The sequence below is a fragment of the Hylobates moloch genome, unplaced genomic scaffold, assembly GCF_009828535.3.
Source record: "Hylobates moloch isolate HMO894 unplaced genomic scaffold, HMol_V3 SCAFFOLD_14, whole genome shotgun sequence".
Classification (NCBI taxonomy): domain Eukaryota; kingdom Metazoa; phylum Chordata; class Mammalia; order Primates; family Hylobatidae; genus Hylobates; species Hylobates moloch.
The window spans coordinates 50770984-50791833 of NW_026652289.1; the positions used below are offsets into that span (position 1 = coordinate 50770984).

The following is a 20850-nucleotide window of genomic DNA, read 5'->3' on the forward strand; positions in this document are numbered from 1 at the left end:
CTCGCCCTCTTCCACCTGCTGAGGGTGGCCTGGAACTTGGAGGTGGGCAGTCAGGGCCTAGGGTGGGCCTGTGTCACCAGGGCGTGTGCCCTTGGACCAGTTACTTCCTCTCAGAGCCTTGGGCTCCTCTGAGGATGGGGCTTGTTGGTGTGAAATGAGGTGAGCATGTTGAGTTGGGGAGCAGCAGGACACGCACCTGCAGGCAGCCGCCCTGGCCACACTCCCTCCCTACCTTCCAAGTCCTGGGACAGACACTAGGGCACAGCTGGCAAGCCTGCTCTCCTCTTCTCCGTCCACTTTTTGCAGAGGAGTCAACAGATACAACAAGGCTAGGGAGGTGCCCCTGGGGGCCCCAGTCCCCATCACTCCAAGGGGCAGTCCCTGCAAGTGACAAGGTGGGCCCAATCCCTGTGGAACAGGTCTCTGAGGACCACAGAGTAGGGCCCCAGGGAATGCTGGGAGCCTGAGCTGGAGGCAGGCAGCAAGTAAGGGCCAAGCTGTGCCCCTGCCCAGAAGACCTTCCTGCCCCCAGAACCCCAACCTCTGCAGACAGCCCTCCCTGGGCAGCAGCCCCCCGGCTTCCAAGGCCCGTGCCTCACCTGACGCCATGCTCTCACGGACTCGTTTGCTGATCTGTACCCCGCAGATCTGCCCCAGAGAAGCAGGTGAAAAGCCGTGCCTGCCGAGGTGCTGCAGTGGTGGAGTTTTGGGCAGAGGGGTCGGGGGAAGAGTTTCTCACTTTTAAGATTCCCCAAATCCAAGATGAAGTCACGCTGTGCTTTGGAATGGCAGATGCTCATTTATGTAAAATAATAATAAATGTTACACAAACTGTTAGAATAAAAAAATACCTTTCTTGAGGGGGAGGAGGTCCTCAGCCTACCGCTGGGTAGTAAGAGGGGGTTAGCACCATTAGGGCGCAGGGGGCGGGAGCTCCGCCACAGCCTGTGGTGGGCCCTGAGGTCTGTCAGTCGGTCTGTGCATCCTGGCACGGTCAGTGGCGGGCAACCCGCTGATGGCCTCGGGAGCGGGCGCCGTGGCTGGGCGGAGCACAAGCAGCAGCACTGGGTACGGACTGTGGGCAGCGGGCAGCTGGCAGCGGCCCAGTAGGTGCAGCGTCTTGCAGAACCCGAAGGACAGGCGGTCCCGCTCACAGCCTGGAGTGGGGCGGGGGGGGGAGGGGCAGAGGAACATCAGAACCAGTGGTTTGGGGTACCCAGAACCTGGCTCCCCACCCCAACCACCTTAAGGAGGCTCCAGCAGCTCCCCACTAAGCAGAGAGCCCTGGTTTCTGGAGCGGCTCCCGAACCAAAGTTGCACGTCTCCAGCTGTTGCTGTTTCTGTCCCACCTGCTCATGGCCAACCCCAGGACTCAAGAACGGGCACTGCTATGCTGTTTCTGGAGGAAAGGTCCGGAGACCCCACCCTGACCCCCTCACATGCCCATGAAAGAGCCTGCCCAGGGTGACACCCTGCCACCCCATCTCCATCCTTGCTCATCCCTGGTGTTCCCCGACAGATCCTGGCACAGAACTGCGGTCCCAGGGGCCTCCTGCCAGCCTGCAGCGGCCTCTGTCCCTGACTCCCACCACCGCCCCCTGCCCCAGTGCATCTGTCCTGCCAGACCTCCATGACCACCTCCAGCCACAGGGGCTGTACACAGCCTTGAGTTCTGGGTCATAGGGTCCCATCTCCCAGGCCAGCCTCCCACTTCTCAGGTGGGCCACGAAGCCTAGAGTGAGTGGGTCTTACGGGCTGTCAGTGGAAACCAGGGACTGAGCCGGCTGCAGGCTGTGCTTGTCAGGGCTGAGGCTTGGCTGGGCCCTCCTGCCCCATGGTTATCAGAGCTATTTTGGGATGTGGCTTGTTTCCAGCCTCCTAGCCTTGCTGCTGCTGCTGCTGCTGCTGCTGCTAAAAAACCCCAGGCCCTGCTTACTCCAGCAGGAGGAGCAGGAAGGCAGCAGCCAGCCCTGGGCCTGGGACATCCCCAAGGCCCGGCAGAGGGCATGAGGCAGCAGGCAGGCTCCTCCACTCCAGCTCCAGGCAGAGCTCCAAAGTACACATCTGCAGGCCTGCATCCTGGTCTCCCTGGGGTGACCTCAGACAAGCTGTTTCACCTCTTGGGCCTCGGTTCTCTCCTCTATCAACCCCACCTCCACAGCAAACAGATGTGGCCGTGCTGTGTCACTGCAGTGAGCACACACGTGAGTTTCCCGGCTTTCCACATGTCCCGCCAACTGTCCCACAGACCAGCAGAACATCTGGGAATCCTAGGTCTCAAAGTCCAGGACACCTCCCCAGCCGCCCCTCCACTGTTCACTGGTGGCAGAAAACTCCTCACTTAGGACAGCTTCTAGTTCAGCCACCAAACCAGCCCCCATAGCCCACTCCCTGCAGCCCACTCACACCTGCCCCTGGGAGACCTTGCAAGCCCAGAGCCTCCTGGGCCATCGGTCCTTGGTTCTAGGCCCCCAGGGGCCTCAGTTCCTGTTCTCTGCCCCATCTGGTCCTCACCCCCGCCCTGGGATCATAACCACCCCGCTCCCTGTGGCCAGCCCTAGCCATGAAGGCGAGAGACGTGGTGCCAGCACCCAGCTCAGGAGGCACACAGAAGTGCTCTGAGATGCTGGCTGGGTGCGTGCTGACGACAGGCAGGACAGGGTGGGGGCACTGCCACTGGGCCTTGAGGTAATGGGGTTTGAGGCAGGAAGGCCACCCATGCCAAAGGCAGGGTAGCAAGGCATGGCAGGGGCCACTCAGCCCAAATGAGGGCTGCCCAGGAGCCGGTGCAGGTAGAGAAGGCTGAGTTGGACAAGGGGAGAAGGCATACCGGGGAGAAGGCATACCGGGGAGAAGGCATACCAGGGAGATTGCAGGAGGCCCCAAATGTCAGCTTGAGTGCCCTGGCTGAGGACTCTGTCCTAGGGTCAGGGGGCAGACAGCCAATAGCACAAGGGATGCAGCTCTTCACGCCACAGCTTCTGGATTCCTTAGACTGCGAGGGTCAGCCCCAGGCCCTCTCCCCGACCTTGCAACTGGGGATGACAGTGGCTGTGGGGGAGGGGAAAAAGCCGCCTTCCCTGAGTACCACCTGGATGCCCATGTAGTGCAGGGCCCTTCATGCCCAAACCTCATTTATGCAAGGATGGGGCTTGGCAGCCCCTTTATTCAGCACATGAAGGCCTTGAGAGGGAAATGGAGCCCAAGGTCACACAGCTGGTGAGGGGATCCCAGGTGACACTCCAGGGCCACACCATTTCCTGTCCTCAGCACTGCTGGGAGCAGCTGGGGCTGCAGGAAGGAAGTGTATGACTGTGTGTGCGTGTGTGTGTGCGCGTGTGTGTGTGTGTGTGTGTCTGTGTGTGTCGGGGGCAGGGGAGGGAGGCCCTTCCTGCGGTTCCATTGCTCACTCTAGGCAGTCCTCTGGCCAGGGAATGGACAGGCCACGGCTAAGGACAGGGACTCACCCAGGCCCAGCTTTCACACAGCCTCGGGGCCATCCCTGGCCTCACTGGGGGAAGACTGAGACCCAGAGGAGAAAGAGCTTACCCAGGTTCACACAGCAACTCAAGGGCCAGGGCCACTCCCTCTTCTCCCCTGAGGCCAGATAGCTGCCTGTGGGATGTTGTGTGGCTGGGACTCCCCTTGACTGACTCCCAGCACAGCCTAGCCTCCAGCATGGCATCCTGTGGCATCAGGATTTTCAGTGGCTCCTGAGCCCAGACTACAGATGGAACCAGCCAGTGCCGTGGGCGCAATGGTTTGACGACCCCATTTCCCCATCACCCTCCCCATCCCACCTCACTTCAGCAGGGAGCCTGGGGTCAGGAGACTCACGGGGAGGCTCGACGGGCTCACAATCCTCAGTGCCACACGGCCGGGAGCTCTCAGGCCAGGCCTCGTGGCCACACTGGTCACTGTCTTCCTCAGGCAGCCCCGTCTGGGTGTTGACACACTTGACCAGGCGCCGCTGGATACCACCGCCACAGGGGGCTGAGCACTGCGGGGAGCAGGGGAGGAATGAGTGTCTCCAGGGCCAGCCCTAGCACTGGGGGCAGGGACACCTCCTCTGGGAAGCCGTCCCTGTGCCTGACTGGCCTGCCCTTGCTCCCAGCCGCCCCCTCAGTGCCTCCTGGAGGACCTGGTCCCATTCCTAGAGCCCACTTGGTGCTGGAACCCCACTCTCGTTTGTGGGATTGGCTCCTGCAGAGGGAAGGGGCATGAGAACCATGGGACAGGCCTCGGGGCTGCAGGGCAGTGAGCCCCTCACATGGGACATGCCTGAGAGGCCTGGTTAGGGCCCCCAGGATGGAGCCCTGATGCAGCAGTGGGCAGAGATGTGGACGAGACACCACTGTGCCCAAGGGACGGGAGAGGACCTGCCGCAGCCCAAGGGCAGGAGGAGAGGAGACGGGTTTCACAGCCAGGGCCCAGCCTGCCAGGCTTCATTGTTATCAGCCCTAAACATGCGCTGAGTCTGTGCCAGTGTCGTGCTGTGCCCAGCCCTGTGCTTCGTTGCATTCCTTCATTTAATCCTCCTGACCCTCCTCTCCTAAGCTGTTCCAATTTTACAGGTGAGAAAACAGTGACCCAGCAAAGCAAAGCAACCTGCCCAGAGTCACTCAGCAGCCAGTGGGACAAAGACTCAAACGCTGGCCCAGCCGACTCCAGGGCCCAGCTCAGGGCCCAAATCTGAGATTTCTGAACCCCTGAGTTCCAAATAGGCCAGACAGAAGGTGTCCTGCCCATCCGAGGCCCCTCTTCCGCCCCCTTCTGCCCCTGACCTTTGCCGAGCTCCCTGGTCCCCCCAAGCTCGTCATTCCTGCCTCAGACTTCACACCTGCTGTCCCCTCGATCCCTGTCCTTGGCATCACTGACTCCTCCCTCGGGTCTCAACCCCAGACCCCTCCTCGGAAGGCCTTCCCTGACATCACAGCACACCGCCCTTTCCTTGTCTGTTTCTCCCTGGCAGGTGTAAGCACCAGCAGGGCGGGGCCTCGTCCAGTGACAGGGCCACAAAGAGCCTGGCTCACAGCACACCCTCCACAGCTCCTTCACCCAACCCAGGACTGACCAGGTCCCACCAAGCACTTGCTCCCTGCTCCTCCCCACAGCCCGGCTCACCTGGCCCCAGGGCCCCACCACCCACTGCGTGCAGGGGTGGGTGTTGCAGGGCCGGGTGGTGTTGGGTCTCAGCGCCTCCTCGCAGAGGCCTGGCTCCGGGCAGGTCACCAGACGCTGCTGCTCGCCACCGCCACAGGCCTCGGAGCACTGGGTGGGCAGGGAAGGAGTCAGGGCACAGCCAGGGTCTGAGGGCATTCCCTCCCCCCATCTGAACCCCCAAGGCCTCACCTCCCTCCAGGAAGACGTGTACCAGCTGAGGCAGGGCTGGGCCCCGCAGGGCCGGTACGCAGGCGGCTTGGCAGGCCCGGGCTGACAATGGAAGGGCTGCAGTGGCCGGAGGTCCTGTGTGTCCACACACTGCACATCCCGCACTGAGGAACCTCCACCGCAGCTGCGGGAGCACTGGAGACCAAGACACCCACATGCAGGCCCACGGGTGTGACCCCGTGAGGCATGTGGCGGGAAAGGCATCAGGCCCACGCCCCAGCCTGGGGGAAATCCCTGAAGAACCCCAGCGAGAGGCCAAGGCTGGCAGGCCCCAGGCAAAAGGTGGCATGGCCAGGGGCTGCCATGGGCTGGGACAGACAGAGAAAGGGAGGAACAAAGGCAAGCTGGTGAAAGACAAGTCCAGATGGGGTCAAAGATACAGAGGAAAGGAGACAGGCCAAGCCAGACAAAGATGAGAAGACTCCCAAGAGATTCGGAATCCGGTGCGATCAGGCACACACACATGCAGCCTGGAGCCCTCCCCTGCCCTGCTGCTCTCGGAACACAGGCCGTGGGGAACCAGGGCTCACCCCATGCCCTGGGGATGCCTGTCCTGGCTCCATCCTCACGCACCTTACTCCAGTTGCCTGAGTGCCAGGTGGCACAGGGCCTCAGGTGGCAGCGGCGGGCAGGCTGGGGCCGGCCAGCAGGGGCGCAGTCTTCATCCCGGCCGGAGCTACAGCGCACCGGCCTCCAGACCGCACCCAGGCCACAGGTGGTGGAGCACTGCGGGACACAGACCCGTGAAAGCCAGGCAGATCCCATCCCCGCCAGGCCTCCACAGCCAGGAAACTACCCACCTAGGCTAGCGAGACCTCAGCAAGACAGGGCCTCTTCCGGGCCTCAGTTTCCTTATATGCAAAATAGGCTCCTCCAGCCCCTCCCAGGAAGACCGTGAGGATGAAAAGTCAAATCCCCCCAGTAACCAGCCGCCCCTGCTCACATGGGACAAAGGGCCTGTGTTCCAGTGTCATCGGTGCAGAGGTGGGGGGAGGGGACCCTGTGAGCACCCCTGACCAGCTATCCTGACCAGCCTCGTCACTTCCCAGAGGCACCAGGGAAGGGAAGGCTGGGTCCTGGTACCAGCAGCCAAATCGCTGGGTATCCCTGCGCAAAACAAGCCCTGTGGGCCTCAGCCTGCTCCTTCCCGCCCCAAAATTAGGGATCTGAACAGAAGCTTGCTTCTCCTGCAGTGACCATCTGGGGACCCAGGGAGGGGGCACTAGCCAGCTTCTTTCTTACAGCTCAGACCCCTGCAGGTCACTGCCGGAGGAGGGTGGAGCCACTGAGGGCGGAGCCAGGTGGCAGTAGGCTGAGCCCAGCCTGGAGGAGCCAGGCAGAGCCTCAGGGAAGCTGCTGCCTGCTGGGCAGGACTGGGCCTGGCAGCCATGCAGGGACCCTCCCCACTGCACAGCTCTCTGAGCCAGCTCCATCCTGGGGCGTGCCGTGCTGCCAGAGTGTGCCTGTCCCTGCCTTCCCTGAGGCCCCCTGTGCTGCCCAGGAATGGGCCCCGGGGTCCCCTCATCCCCCTAATCCTGGGAACCCCTGCCCCGAGGGAGGTGAGACAGACGGCGCCTGTATCCCACTCTGCTCATTTTCAGATGAAGAAACAGTCACCAAGGTCCCGCACAAACTCCCTGCCCGCCCAGCCCACACCACTTGCCTCGCTCCAGTTTCCCGCTTGCCAGCTGGCATTCCTGACAACCAGTGGGTCCGTGGGGGGCCCCACTTCAACCAGGCTGGGAGCCAGCGGCTGGGTCTCAGGGGCTCTGTAGCTGTTGGTGGGGCTGTCCCAAGCTGGCGTGGACAGCAGCCTAGAGCTCAGGGGCACCTCAGGGCTGAGGGACTCAGACTGGCCCTTGGGTCCTGGGTTCAGGGCAGGCTCAGGCGTGTGCCTGAGGCCAGCAGGGTTGTGGGGAGGAAGGTCCCCCACACTGCCACAGTCTGCAGGTCCCATGAGCCTGGTCCTGGGGTTGGGAATGTGGGAGTCCTCAGCTCCAGGGGACTGTCCCTGCCCTTCATCTCTGGAAGAGGGGCTATGGGAGGAGGAGGGGGAGAAGCCACCCCAACAGTGGGCCACAGTTCACTGTCCATGGGCCCCAGGCCACCCTCCAGAGCTGGCTCCCGGGCGACTGTCCCTCCTGTCCACAGCTCTGCCACGTCAGGACTAGGAGAGGAGTGGGTGCTGCCGACCGGGGACAAAGTGGGCAGCGTGGGGCTGGGTCTCGGGGGCAGGTGGGGTGCTCCGCGGCCCTCAGGTTCCTCATCATCCTCGAAAACCTCATTGGTCCTGTCCCGCCATGGAGGGGGCAGTTGGCTCTGGCTGTCCTTGCCAACTGGGAAGTCATTTTGGCTCTCAGGGGCGGCAGGCATCTGCAGGCCATCAGTGGAAACCCTGGGCCGGGGCAGGCTGGGGAGCCCAAGATCTGGGGCCCCTATGGGGGCGTCTTCCTCAGGCAGGAAGTTGATCAAAGGGTTTCCCAAGGGTCTGCTCTGAGGGTGGGGGTGGGGAGCGGCTGGCCTGGCTGGGCCAAGGGCTAGGGGACCAAGGTCCCGGTGCCCCCTCCTCCTTGGCTGCGGGAGGCTCTGTGGCAGGCACGGGGCTACCCGTGGAGGGTGCAGCAGGATGGCTGTGCAGTGGGGGCATCTGATCCCCTGTCCCCGCCAGGTCTAGATCGGGCTCCTCCTGTCCCAGCAGGCAGGGCAGTAGGACAGATCCTCGTGGAAGTTGATGAAATTGTAGTCGTAGTAGAAGTCATCCACAAACACGGGCCCCGGCAGGTCCAGCTCTGGGGCCTCCTCCTCAATGGCGTTGCCCATGGTGCCTGGCTTGGGTGATGAAGCGGGTGAAGGGTGTGGGGCCAGGTGGCGTGGGATGAAGTCAGCCTCGTTGAAGAGCTCGTGGCTGGAGGAGCCGCTGCCTGAGCCTTCAGGGCCCAGTGTGCCCAGGGGTCACCTACAGAGTGGCAGAGAGCAGGTGACTTCGCTGGCTGGCTGCTGGGCCTCGTCACAAGGGACACCGGTGTCATTGATGCAGAGGACATTTTGGCGCTGAGTGCCCTCCCCACATGTTACTGAGCACTGCAGGGGAAGCCAGGGTGAGGGGCTTAGGCTGGGAGGCAGGCTGCCAGGGGACGCTGGGGCAAGGCTGGGTAACCTGTCCACTGCCCGATGTCAGAGTGGCAGAGACCCCAGCCAGCCCTCTCTGGCCCTGCCCAGCTCAAGGCCATGGCTGTGGCCACACTTGCCAGGGGCTTCCTGATCCCTGAGGCTTTAGAGTCAGGGGCTGGACCCTGGAATGCCCAGGCTCCCTCCCACCCACGAGGGCTCCAGGAAGGCGTCTGCCTCCCTGTAGCCGAAGACCAAGGGTGGAGCTGGAGGTGGGCCCCCTCCCATCCCACACTCACCTGAGACCAGTTCCCCACAGCCCAGGTGGCCGGACAGGGCACATGGCGGTTGCAAGGGGTTTCAGTAGGGGGCTGGGGAAGGTGTTCACAAGCGGGTGGCTCCAAGGCACTCTGCTCATCCAGCCCCACACTGCGGATGCAGAGCACGGCCCAGCAGGAGAGGCTCCCAGGCACTGGAGCACAGCTGCCACTCACCTGCCCAGCAGCTGGTGAGGGCACATGGGTGGCATCAGCATGGCATCAGATGGGTGGCATTGGCAGGCTCATCAGCAGGGAGGGCCAGGCTGGGCTTCCAGGGTTTGGGTAGAGCGGAGACTGAGGCCAGTGGATGATTCTCCAGAGCTCCAAGCCCAGGTAAGTTTCCTGCCCTCAAAGCCTGGTGACATGGCACAGTCCCTCCGCTCCTGCCACCCTCCCCTCAGGGAAACTGAGCATGACCTGAGGCTTATTTCCACATCCAGGGACCCAAAGAGAAGGACCACAGGTATCTGGGCTGGCCTAGGCTGGGGTGAGGGGTGACCCGGGGTTGGGGCTTCAGCTTTGGGAAGAGAATGAGAGCCCGGTTCCCTCTGCTCCTCCCCGGAGCCTCCAGGGACCCAGATGCAGGGGCCTGTGGCAGACCCAGGACGCCTAGGGGTGGAGAGTTGGCGGGGGATGGGGGCGGGCTCACCTGGCAGGGCACGGCTGCTCGCTGCACTTCCTCTGGCGGTCATCGGGCCGGCCCAGGGGGTCACAGTGCTCCTCGTCCACGGGCCCTGCCTGCTGCTCCGAGCAGTACACACTCTGCCTCTGCACACCTAGGGGCCATGGGGCTCAGCCTGGGACTGGCACCCAGGTGCCCACCACCCAAGACCTAAAGACACCGTCTCTGCCAGAACCCTCCCAGAACAGCGCTTTACTGCCCATGTCAGGATGAAGGCAGACCTCCACCGTCGCCTCCTCGCTGTCCTCCTGGTTCTCACCCACCCCCTCTCTCCTATGTAGCCTCCCCTCTGACTGCCCCTGGAGGGGTGGCACAGAGTGTGGAAGTTTAGTGGGTTGGGTGCCCAGACCCTCTGCTTCCTAGCTGAGATGCCTGGGCAGCTCATTTGGCCTTACTGAACCTCAGCGTCCTCCTCTGTGAAGTGGGAGCAACAATCCTGCCTCCTCCAAGCCCTGGAGGAAGGACCGCGTGTGTTCTTGCATGTGCAGGCTCAGCCCGTGCCCAGCACATCCTAAGAGCTCGATCCGTGCCAGCTGCTGCTAGTATGCAAACCCAACCATGGTGGCAAGGCCGTCCCACCATCCACACCCTTCCCAAAGGCTCAGAGAACGTCTGGACAAGAAATGGGGCATCGAGGGGCAGCCCCTGCTCCCCACCCCCACACCAGCCTTGGCACTGCTCCTGTCCTTCACACCCTCTGCCACTGCCCACCCTGGGGACTTTGCACAGCCACGCCCCTCACCTTGGACACTCACTTCCATACTGCCTGTTGAAGCCCAGCTGCAGGACCCCCTCTGCTGGTGGCTCTGCCTTCTCTGCTCCACCCCCAGCCCCACGGTCCCGAGTAAGTTGTCCCTCCCCTGAGCTTACAGTCCCACACTCATCCCGCTTTCCTCACCAATTCTGATTTTGTTCAAGGCAGCAATGGGACCTGCTGAAAACACACCCCACTGCTGCTCCCTTGCAACTAGGGGGGTCTGGGACACAGTCCTGGCTCGGGAGAAAAAGACACAAGCCCCTCACTGGGAGTCAGCCCTTTCCCCTATCCTTCTTCCTGCCCAGAACACTGCAAGAGCCCTGGAAGGGAGGACACCATCTGTGGCTAGCAGGAGTGGAGGGGAGGCTGCTATGGCAAGGACGGTGTGGCTGAGGGCCAGTCAGCTCCAGGTGCCGCCAGCTTGGACTGTGCACCTGGGACTTCCTGCCTGAGACAAAGAACCCCTGTCTGTTCCAGCCACCATGGGGCACTTGCCTCTGCAGACGCTCCTAAGTGGTCCACCTGTGAAGCAGCCAATTTGCTGAAAGACAATTCCCCAAATGTCTAGTGCTGCAAATGTATTTGTTGGTTTTCAAGTTTGTCCATTTAAAGACACCCATATTAGGCCAGGCGCAGTGGCTCACACCTGTAATCCCAGCACTATGGGAGGCCAAGGCAGGCGAATCACCTGAGAACAGGAGTTCGAGACCAGCCTGGCCAACATAGTGAAACCCTGTCTCTACTAATAAAAAATTAGCCAGGCATGGTGGCACTTGCCTGTAAATCCCAGCTACTCGGGAGGCTGAGGCAGGAGAACTGCTGGAACCTGGGAGGCGGAGTCTGCAGTGAGTTGAGATCACGCCATTGTACTCCAGCCTGGGCAACAGAGCAAGACTCCATCTTTAAAATAAAATAAATAAAATAAATAAATAATTTTAAAAAATAAAATAAAAAAATAAAATAAAAAATAAAATAAAATAAAATAATAAAATAAAATAAAAAAATAAAATAAAATAAATAAAATAAAAATAAAGTAAAAAATAAATAAAATAAAATAAAATAAAGACAGCTGTATTAGACAAAATGGGTTTCCTAGCTTTGGAAGGTATCTGCCCAGTTCTCCAGATTTCATTTTGTCATAATAGCATTTTAAAGAATGCTCAAATGTCTGTATCTCAGATTCCTGATTCTGAGACCCTGAGGACATTGAGTTTCAACGATGGGAAGACTGAGGGGAAAAGGGGAGGACTAAGAGACAAAGGGGGAGACTGAGATGTGGGGAGACCAAGGAACGGCGGGGGAGACCGAGTTGGGGCAGGAAGACCGAGGGTCATTGGGGGGTACTGGGGGGTGGGGGGGAGACTGAGAGGCATGCGGGGAGACAGAGGGGCGGAGGGGAGACTGAGGAGCAGTGAGGAGGAGACAGAGAGAGGGGAGACTGAGGAGCACAGGGGGAGACAGGGAAATATGGGGCGGAAGAGTCAGAGTTAATGAAATTGCCCTACTTTTTATAAATAGTTCAGGGAAATAAGTCAGTGTGATGAGGGGCCACTGGACTGGTCTCCGGGACGCAGCAGAAATGCAGGCACAAGACCTGCCAGAGCTGAGCAAGGACAAAATCAAGGGGGAGCTGTGTCCCCTGGAGGGAGAACACCAAGAGCTGGAGCATGCTGAGCACGTGCCATGAGCCAGCACCCACCTGCTTCATCCATCTTCCCTCCCAGCGGGCCTGGGACACGGGGCAGTTGCTAGCCTCATCTCACAGATGGGGAACTGAGGCTCAGAGAAGCAAACTTCTAAGCCCATGGTGGCCCAGCAGTGAGCTGGGAGCTGAAACCAGTGTCCCTGACCACAGATGAAGCCCCTGCTGGCGGGGCTGTGCCTCCCCACTTCTCACCTCTGCTGCAGGTGACTGTGCACTTGGTCCAGGGCCCATAGTGCCAGGAGAACTCGGGCGGCGGGACCTCGCCGTGGCCACCTGCCTCCCTGTGGATGGTGTACTCGTAGTGCACCCGGGGTTGCTCTCCTGGAACAGCAGCTGGGTGGGCAGGCGGGGGCCCATGAGCACCAGGTGCCTTCTCCATCCACCCAGTCCTAAAGAAGCCGGCCCCAGCCACCTCTGTGAACTGCAGCTACACGATTCGGACATTTTAAAGATGGGGAAACCGAGGTAGAGGCCGCAGCAGGAGGGCCGGACTCAGAGCCAGGCTCTGTGACTGACCCAGGGCTCACTCCTCCAGGACAAGACCTGCCATGGGGGGTGCTGGGCCTGGGGACTCCGCCTCTGCTCCCCCCGCCTGGGCCTCAGGAGGCAGGCACCTGGATCCAGACAGGCTCCTTGGTGGGACCTGGGGACGTGAGGTTCTCCCAGTTGCCCCTGCGTGCGTATGTGAAGGTGGTCCCTGCCACCTGGTAGTCCCCGTTCCACTGGATGGTCCAGTCACCATTGAGGAAGTACTTCTCTGGGTCCTCGCTCCGCAGTGCCAGGAAGTTGGCAGCCTCGGCCACCTCCTGGATGCGGATCTCGCGTGCGCCGGCTGGGATCAGCCCCACGTCCACATACCCTGTCAGCCAAGGGTTGCGCATAGGTTGTGCCCGGGGTGAGAAGGTTGCTTATCCCAGCCTCCTCCCCTCATGTCTCTCCCCACTTGCCTCCGCCTGCTGATGCCAAAGATTTCGCCATTAGCTTTAAAGTCTGAGCTCCCCAAATTGCTTGTATCTGTCGTGGGTCACCAAAACCTCACAGAGGTGCCACAAATCCTAACCCCATGGCCATGCCCCATCACCCCTCTTGGGGACCTAAACTGGTCTCATCACAAGGCTGGATCCATCCCCTACTCTAAGGGCCGGCTGGCATCTTCTTTCTAAAAGGGCCAAAGTGCCCAGGCCTTTCTCCTGGGACACCCTCCTCATCCCCATGCGGCCTGCTTTTATTCATTCACTTCCGTCACACCCATCATGTGCCGGGCACTACTCTCAGCACTTCACGTGTGTAAGCTCATGGGTAACGGCCCTATAGCATAGGTACTGTTGTCATCCCCATTTTACAGATGAGCAAAGTGAGGCACACAGGGATAGTAATGTGCATGAGCATCCTGCTGGGATATGAGCAGCCTCCAGGGCCAGTGCTTTATCCACCACACTACACTGCATCTCTGGGATGAAATCTAAGCTTCTCAGCCTGGCACTCAAGGCCCCATAGCTGGCCCTGCCTTCCCTTCTTGCCTCCAGGGCTGTGGCACAAGCTCTTTCCTCCATTTGGAATGCCCTTTCCATCTCTTCTGAGTTTTATGATTCAGCTCAACTTCCGCCTCCTACAGGAAACCTTCCCTGACTTCCCCAGGCCAGGACCTTCTTCCTCAGTGCTCCCACAGCCCTCTGGGCCTCCCTCCACTGCACTAGTCACACCAGAAGGTTCTGTTCCTCTGCAGGACTGAGCGCTTCACCTGCATGTCCCCATCACCTAGCACACAGTCAGTACTTGAGCAACATGTGCAAAACAGATCGGAGGTGAGGGTACGGAGCTGGGGGGTCTGAGAAGCTTCAGGAGGAGACTACCATTCTTTGAAAGGCCCAGGGGCCACACACAAGCCGGGTCTCTGGGACAGGAGGACTCCCCATGGGGACAGGTCTCTGCACGTGGGCCAGGGGTCCCCTGACTCCTGCAAGAATCCACCCCAGCAAGGCTTCCCTGCTTAGCCATCTCTAGGCTGGGTGGGGGCCACCAGGCCAAGGACAGGGGCCCGGGGGGAGATGGGGAAGGGGCCACCAGGTGAAGAGCACACCCCTCCCCACAGCGGTCCCACCCCATGCCCAGGCCCTCGGCCTCCTCGAAGGTCCCGCTCACGGTGTGGCAGGTGGAGCCGTTGCCGTGGCACACGCCACAGTGGTCCTCCCTAGCGCCAGAGTCAATCTCGAAGTCACAGCCCACGTTCTGCAACACACGAGGAGGGGAGGCCCCTGGTGCTGGTGGCCAGCCCTCTGTGGCCCCAGCCCCGGGGGCCAGCCAGGGTCAGGAGGAGAAACTGGGGGTGGGGATCGGGAGGCCTCTCTCTGGCCCTGCCCCACCCCAGCTGTGCCTCTGACCCAGGTGAACTTCTCTACCTCCCTAAGCCTCAGTTTCCTCAGATGTGAGACGGGGAGACCCACCCCTCCCTTAAAGGCATGTCGTGAGCATCACAAGAGACAAGAGAAGGGAAGAGTTCTGCAAAGCCCGGGGGCAGGCAGGGGATCTGACATGCCACGGGCTCCTGACCAGCGCGTGCAGGGAATTTCAACGTCAAAGGCACTGGGGGTTGGCACCTCCCTGCTGGTCCTCCTCGGAGCCCAGGCCTTGATACCCCAGAGGCTTAGAGGGCAAGAAGCAGGGACAAGTAGGTGGCTGGGGACATGGGCAAAGAGGAGAGGCCATTGTTGTTATTAAAAATAAGAACAAAAATTGTTACCAAACACTGAGGGCTACTCTTCGCGGCTCAGAGCCCTTCGTGTCACCTGTGCCACCTCATTTAACCCCTTCTATCAGGGAGCAAACCACTGCCTGGGGTCAGCCAGCCAGCAAGAGGTCAAGCCACTGCCTGGGCTCCAGTTTCCTGGCTGGGGCAGTGCTGGTGCAGGCATCCAAGGAGACACAGGGGGGCGAGGCCTGACTGGGAGGGTCCCCAGTGCCAGGAGTGACATACATCCATGGCAGGCTGGAGGCTCCGGCTGGGCTGGTAGCTATCTGCAAGGCTGCAGACTGGGGAGCTAGGGGTGAGCAGCAGCCCCAGGGAACAGTGGGAGTGGCCCAGGCTTGGGTTGGAGGCTGGCCCTCCTGCTTGCATCACAGGGTAACCTTGGACCCACACCCCCACTGCCCTCTGAGCCTCAATGTCTCCATGGGAGGCAGCACTCACCGTCATTGACCACAGGCACCCATGTGTGCAGCTGGCCTACGTGAGTGGCGTCAAAGTGACTGCGCTGGACGTGGCGGAAGGAGGGGCGGCCAGCGGGGCAGGCCTGCAGGTTGCAGAGGCGGAAGCGCTTCCGCTCACCCACACAGTATCTGCCTTTGTATTTGGGCCTGTGGGGAGAATCGAGGTGCACCCCAGTGAGGGCCCAGTGAGTGCTACTGCATGGCCACAGCCCAGAGCAAGCAGCTTCCTCCTGCACCCACACCCCGAGATCCCTGCCACCCAGCTTTGTGCACACTGCTCCCCTCCCTTGGGCTGCCCACCCTGTGGCCCAGACACACCCTCCCTGTTTGTAAAGACCTGCGGGGAGGTGGCAGCAGGAAGCCTGAGCTCTGCCCCCAACCTGCTGTGTGACCGTGGGCAAGTCTTCGGCCACCCTCTGGGCCTCAGTTTCCTCATGTATAAAGTGGGGTTGGGGCTGCCTCTGCAGAGGGCTGTTGAGAAGCTGGGACAAGCTGCAGGCATGACTGGCACTGGCTGGAGGGACTGCTCCGAGTCTCCAGCCCATGACACCAGCATCCTAACAAGCCCTTGAGTCCTCAGCCTTCCTCCTGGTGGCAGTACCCCCAGCCCAGGTCTAAAGGAAGCGCCCAGGGCCCCAGCCAGCTGAAAGGTCTGACTGAGCACAGCTCCTGAAATCCTCCGCATCTAGGCCAGGGTCGCTGGCCCCCACCCAGCTCAGACCTGAAGGCCAGGAGGCAGGGAGGGGCACAGGCCAGTCTTGGGTAAGTAAGTGCAGGGCCCTGGGTGGGGCTGGCTGTGAACCCCATGCCTGCCCCGGGTGGCCTCCAGAAATGAAGATCAGCCAGGTAGTGCCTCGGTCTACAGTACCACTGGCCTGTGCGTCTCACCAGATCTTCACACCTCCCCGTTTAGATGGGGAAACAGAGGCCCAGAGAGGTGAAGTCAGTCACCTCAGGCCACCCCTTCAGTGCTGTCCCATCCTCCCAGCTGCTCCGTCTCATCTCAGACCCTTGTTGTGCCTCTGAGGCCACCAAGCCCCTCCTGCTGACTGCCCACTACAGATGAGCTGCAGGGCTGAGGGCCTGGCCTGCGTAAACTGCATTTGCCCCTGACTACAGCTTTACTGGATGGGCACTGCTATTATACAGATGGGGAAACGGAGGCCCAGAGAAGGGGTGAAGAGGGGATTCGAACCCTAAGCCATCTAAGGTCCGGGGCCCATGCTCTTCCCCACTGCCCTCTCCTGCCTCCTTCCAGCCAGCAACTGCTTTGCCATGTGGCCTCTGATGCGTCTCTCCAGTCTCTGGACCTCAGTGTCCCCTCTCTGCAAAGGGGTCAGCAGTGGGGATCCTGTCAGCCCCCAGAACACTCCTTGAAAGTGACTCAAGGTGGCCTGGACACTCGGACTGACCATTATCAGGACACTTCCAAGAGCCAGGGGCTGGGACAGAACCAAGCTCCTGCAATCGGCTGACTGTCTGGGTCCCTCTGTCCCATTGCCCAGGGCACTCTGGGCCCCACACTCACGTAGGCTGCGTGCACTGCCGCTCAGCGCTCTGTACGCCCACGCCACAGCTCCGCGAGCAGACGGACCAGGCGCTCCAGCCAGACCAGCCACCATCCACGGCCTCGGGCCGGAAGCCCACAGGTACACACTCCCCATTGAGACACCACTACCGAGACAGACGGAGGTAGAGCCAACGCCCCCCAAGCCTATCCAGTCATCCTCACCCTAGTGAGAACAAGGTGGGTGGGAAGGCTGCGAAAGGCACAGAGGGGAAGGATGGAAGGTGAGACAGGCCCCCTCGCAATCATCACAATCATCTGTGACCCAGGCCACAGGGAGGAGCTGAGCGGGGAGTAAAACAGCCCACGTGCTGACTCAGCTGAAGACACCCTGGGGAATCACGGAATCAAGCCCTGGCCCCAGTGCCTCCACTTTGCAGGTGGGGGCTTGGGCTGCAGAGAGTGCGGGGCTCTACTACAAGCACAAGCAAGACTGTGAGCCGGGGCTGACCCCAGGGCCCGGTCACAGTAGGAGGTTTAACCTTTCCCACACCCACCACCGGGACTGGGGACACCCCCCACCGGGTGCCGTCCATGGCTGCTTCCAGCTTGGAGTGACAGGTGGTCCCCACAGAGCACCAGAGTGTGTGGCAGACATTCTGCGAGAAGGAGGGCATGGGCCATACCCTCACACCCTACCCAGTGCTGCTACCCACCCTGCCCCCCTCCCTGTCCCCAAGGGTCCCCCCGGGCAGCCTTCCACATGGCGGGGGGCCCACAGACCCCCAGAGGTCCCTTCTTGTGTGTCTGCTCCCATCTTGCTCCCCTGACCATGTGGTGGTGTGGGGCGCCCGGGGCTGCGCTGCTCAGAGCGGTCCCCAGCTGTCCACACCTCTCCTGGCCCAGCCCCTCCTCCGGAATCACTCCCGTTAGAAGATCACTTCAGGTGATCTCCGCCAGGATAAACAGACCCTCCCCACAGGGCTTCCTTTTCCCTCTTATAAGCCAGCTCCAGAGAGGCGAAGGGACTTGTCTGAAGGGTCACAGTTGGTCCATGGTTGACCCAGAATTCAGAGCTGGGTCTGTAGCCGCCCATTCCTGGCCTCTCCCACAGGCCACTTGACGTCTCACAGTGTCACTCGGGGGCGCAGCCCAGGCCAGGCGAGGTTCCTCCCAGGCTGGCATCCACAGGCTGGTGAGAGCTGTCCCCTGAGCCCTCCTGCCAGGTCCCCACACCCCCACACCCACACCGGCCCCACTCACATCCATGTCCTCGCAGAAGGCAGAGTAGGCCCCGTACTGGAGGTGGCACTGGTGGCTCACATCATAGAGGACACCAGGGGGGAACCGAGGGGAAGTCGATGATGTCCTTGGCAGGAGGGTCGTCCAGGCACAGGCCCCACCCACGGCTAGAGATGGGATGGGAGGATGGAGCGGGGTGCAGCCTGTGAGACCCATCGGAGAAGCCTCGGTGGGGCCGGGAGAGGAGGAGAGGTGGGAGGGGGCACAGAGCCCTGCAACTGTAGGAAACTCCAGCCTCCGTGCTCGGCTCAGCCGATCCTCCACCTGCAGCCGGCAGCACAGGCCCTCCCGGCCTCTCTCATCTCACCTCCTAGGCACTCCAGCTGGCTAAACAACCCCAACCCCAATCCCAGGCCTCTGCACACGCTGCCAGGGCCCCTCCCTCAGAAGGCCTCCTGGACCACCAAGCCGTCATGTGGCCCTGCTCTCCGACCCTGCAGCCTCCGTGTCTGAGCCCAGACCCTGGAGCCAGGTCCGACGAGGATCCGGAGAACATCACATCACAGTTGACACAACAGAGCCTCCAACGGCCCCACCCAGGCAGAGACCTCGGGTCATCTGTAGAAGGGCGAGGTCTGGAAAGTAGCCTCTCCCCTGGGAGAGAACCCAGGGCAGTCGTGCCTGTCCCGTTTCCCCCACCCCCTGACAGGGCTGGCCTCCGGCCTCTGTCATACCCTATCTACTCCTGCTTTCCTCCAGCTGGCATTCCCTGGCAGCGGTGGCAGGGAAACTGGCAGACACAAGCAGGCGCCATCTGTATCCACCACATACTCTTGCTGCTGTGGTGTGGCGAAGACAAGGCTGCCCAGACACAACACCATGAGGCAGAGAGCACGGAGGCGGGGGCCCTGGGGAGGGCGGCCCAGGCCCAGCTGGCACCCGCTTCTGCCCCTGCCTCACTCTGTACAACCCTCAGGCATGCCATTGCTTCTGGGACCAGTGACCAGCCTGCTGCCCCTGCTGGGCCTTAGGCAGGCACCACTATAGCTTAGCAACAGGAGTGCCTGGCATGCTGACCACCTTGCCCACGGCTCATTGCTGTCCTGGAGGAACTGGAGGAAGGTTTGGGGCCTTCTGGGGGCAGCAGTGGCTGGGGAGAATTAAGCCACGCAGACATGCAGGGCTGGGGATGACCCAGGCAGCCACGACTTGGGCAGAAGCAATGGAGGGAGGCAGGACCTGTGGGAACTGGGGCCTCTAGCCAGGCAGAGGAGATGGGGATGCACAAACCCTCCAGTTCTCCAGTCTGGGTGGCCTGAGGGCAGGTGGCACCAGGACAGAGGGCCAGGATGAGCATACAGTCCTGATTGGGACAGGTGGGGGGTCGCACAGGGAAAAAGGGCAAAGGTGATGGATTCTGGAGTCCAGCAGGGAGAGAAAGAGACACTCCGAGATGTGGAGAGGCTGGGAAAACACGAAAGGGTCAGGAAACAGGGCCAAGACTGCTGAAGGCAGGTGTGGAGAGAGGCTGGGAGGCTGGATCAGACCATAGAATCCTGAAGCCCAGATTTCAGAGGAGGAGGCCTGGCAGCTGGGAGACCCAGGGTGGAGTGGGTGTCTGCATGGTCTCCTAAGTCCCCTGACCAGTGACAGGCGCCTGGCCCTGCCCAGAGCTGCGGAGAAGAAAGCCAAGGTGACCAGACTTCTACTGAGAACCCTGGAATCCTCCTGGAATCACCCAGACTGCCCATGCTGGCTGGAAACAGATCCTCTAACATGGGCGTTGGCAGATGAGCAGCTGCTGGATGCAGTCCTAGTGCCCAAGATGACCACGTGCCAGGCTGGTCCAGGGTGCTGGGGGCATACCCTCTCCTTTGCTCCTCACAACATCCTGGGCAGACTCTACCATCATCTCCCCTCATGCACTCAGGGCCCATAGGTCACTGGCCCCGGGTCGCATAAGAGAGATGTGATGGCCAGGATCTGAAGCCAGGCCCAGGTTGCCTGCACCAGGCTGTGTCTACTCACTGGGCTGCCCCCAGTGCAGGGCTCCTCCCACTCAACCACGAGCCTGGCCTCAAATACTTCACCCCAAATACAAGTTCAAAACCATGACAGCCGAGGCCTGGCGGGGAGAAAGGAGTGTCCCAAGTGCTCCTGTGGCTTGGGGCTCCCTGAGCCTCCCTGGGCCTTTACCCGGGGCTGAGTGTCAGCGGGGGGTGGTGGGTTCAGCTGGCCCTGGGCTCCCTCCTTCCCGCTAGCATTCCGTGGCCCGAGGAGGTAGACTGGGGGCTCACACATCCCAGCCAGGGGGTCCTCTGACCCAGGGGCTGAGGGGTCCAATGCGCCTCATCCCAGCACCAACAGTCCCTGGGCTGCAGCCCAGCCCTTCTGCTTCCTGGCTGCCCCAGTGCTGACTCGCTGCTCATGTGGCTCCTGAGGGCCTGCTGTTCGGCAGCTGAAGCCACAACAACCTCTCAGCCCACCCTGGGTGTGTGGGAGAAGTCGGGAGCATGAGGCGACCCTCACAGAATCCACTGCCAGAAACAGGCCGAGGTGCTGTCTTGGGAGTCAGAAACCCAAGTTCTACTCTTTGCCTGGCTGTAGATGCTGTGTGGCCTTGGGCCTTCACGTCCTCATCTACAAGAGGCTGATCCCAAGCTACAGGGGTATAAATAGCAGTGTCTTCTTGGGAAAAATCATGCAGGCGGCCGGCAGCCAGCCCTTCCTTCCTCTGGCAGGCTCACTGCCAGGTCCTCTGCGCTGCTGACACACCCGGATCCCCAAAGCCGTCAGCCCTTCCCCTCCACGCCCCTCCTTAAGCTAATTATAGCGGGGCTGGGCAGTCCCACAAGAGGTCAAAGCAGACAGTAGGTGACTCCGGTCAGAAGCCTCACTCTCACCTTGAGACTGCAAAGAACTGCCCACCAC

General features: G+C 61.2%; 1 protein-coding gene across 1 annotated transcript; it reads right to left on the reverse strand.

The window, feature by feature from the left end:
• Positions 1–861: 861 nt before the first annotated feature.
• On the reverse strand, positions 862–20220 carry LOC116481566 (A disintegrin and metalloproteinase with thrombospondin motifs 7-like). The gene is given in 26 exon segments (XM_058427196.1): positions 862–1058; positions 1060–1085; positions 1087–1157; positions 3838–4000; positions 5125–5271; positions 5353–5526; positions 5965–6117; positions 7055–7296; positions 7299–7875; positions 7877–8077; positions 8080–8472; positions 8799–8970; positions 8972–9004; positions 9469–9595; positions 12156–12269; positions 12272–12296; positions 12578–12822; positions 14072–14192; positions 14938–15068; positions 15151–15317; positions 16699–16844; positions 17244–17336; positions 17941–18021; positions 18023–18276; positions 19159–19282; positions 20116–20220. Coding segments are annotated over 26 exon segments (4149 nt in total). The 3' UTR covers positions 862–994.
• Positions 20221–20850: the final 630 nt, after the last annotated feature.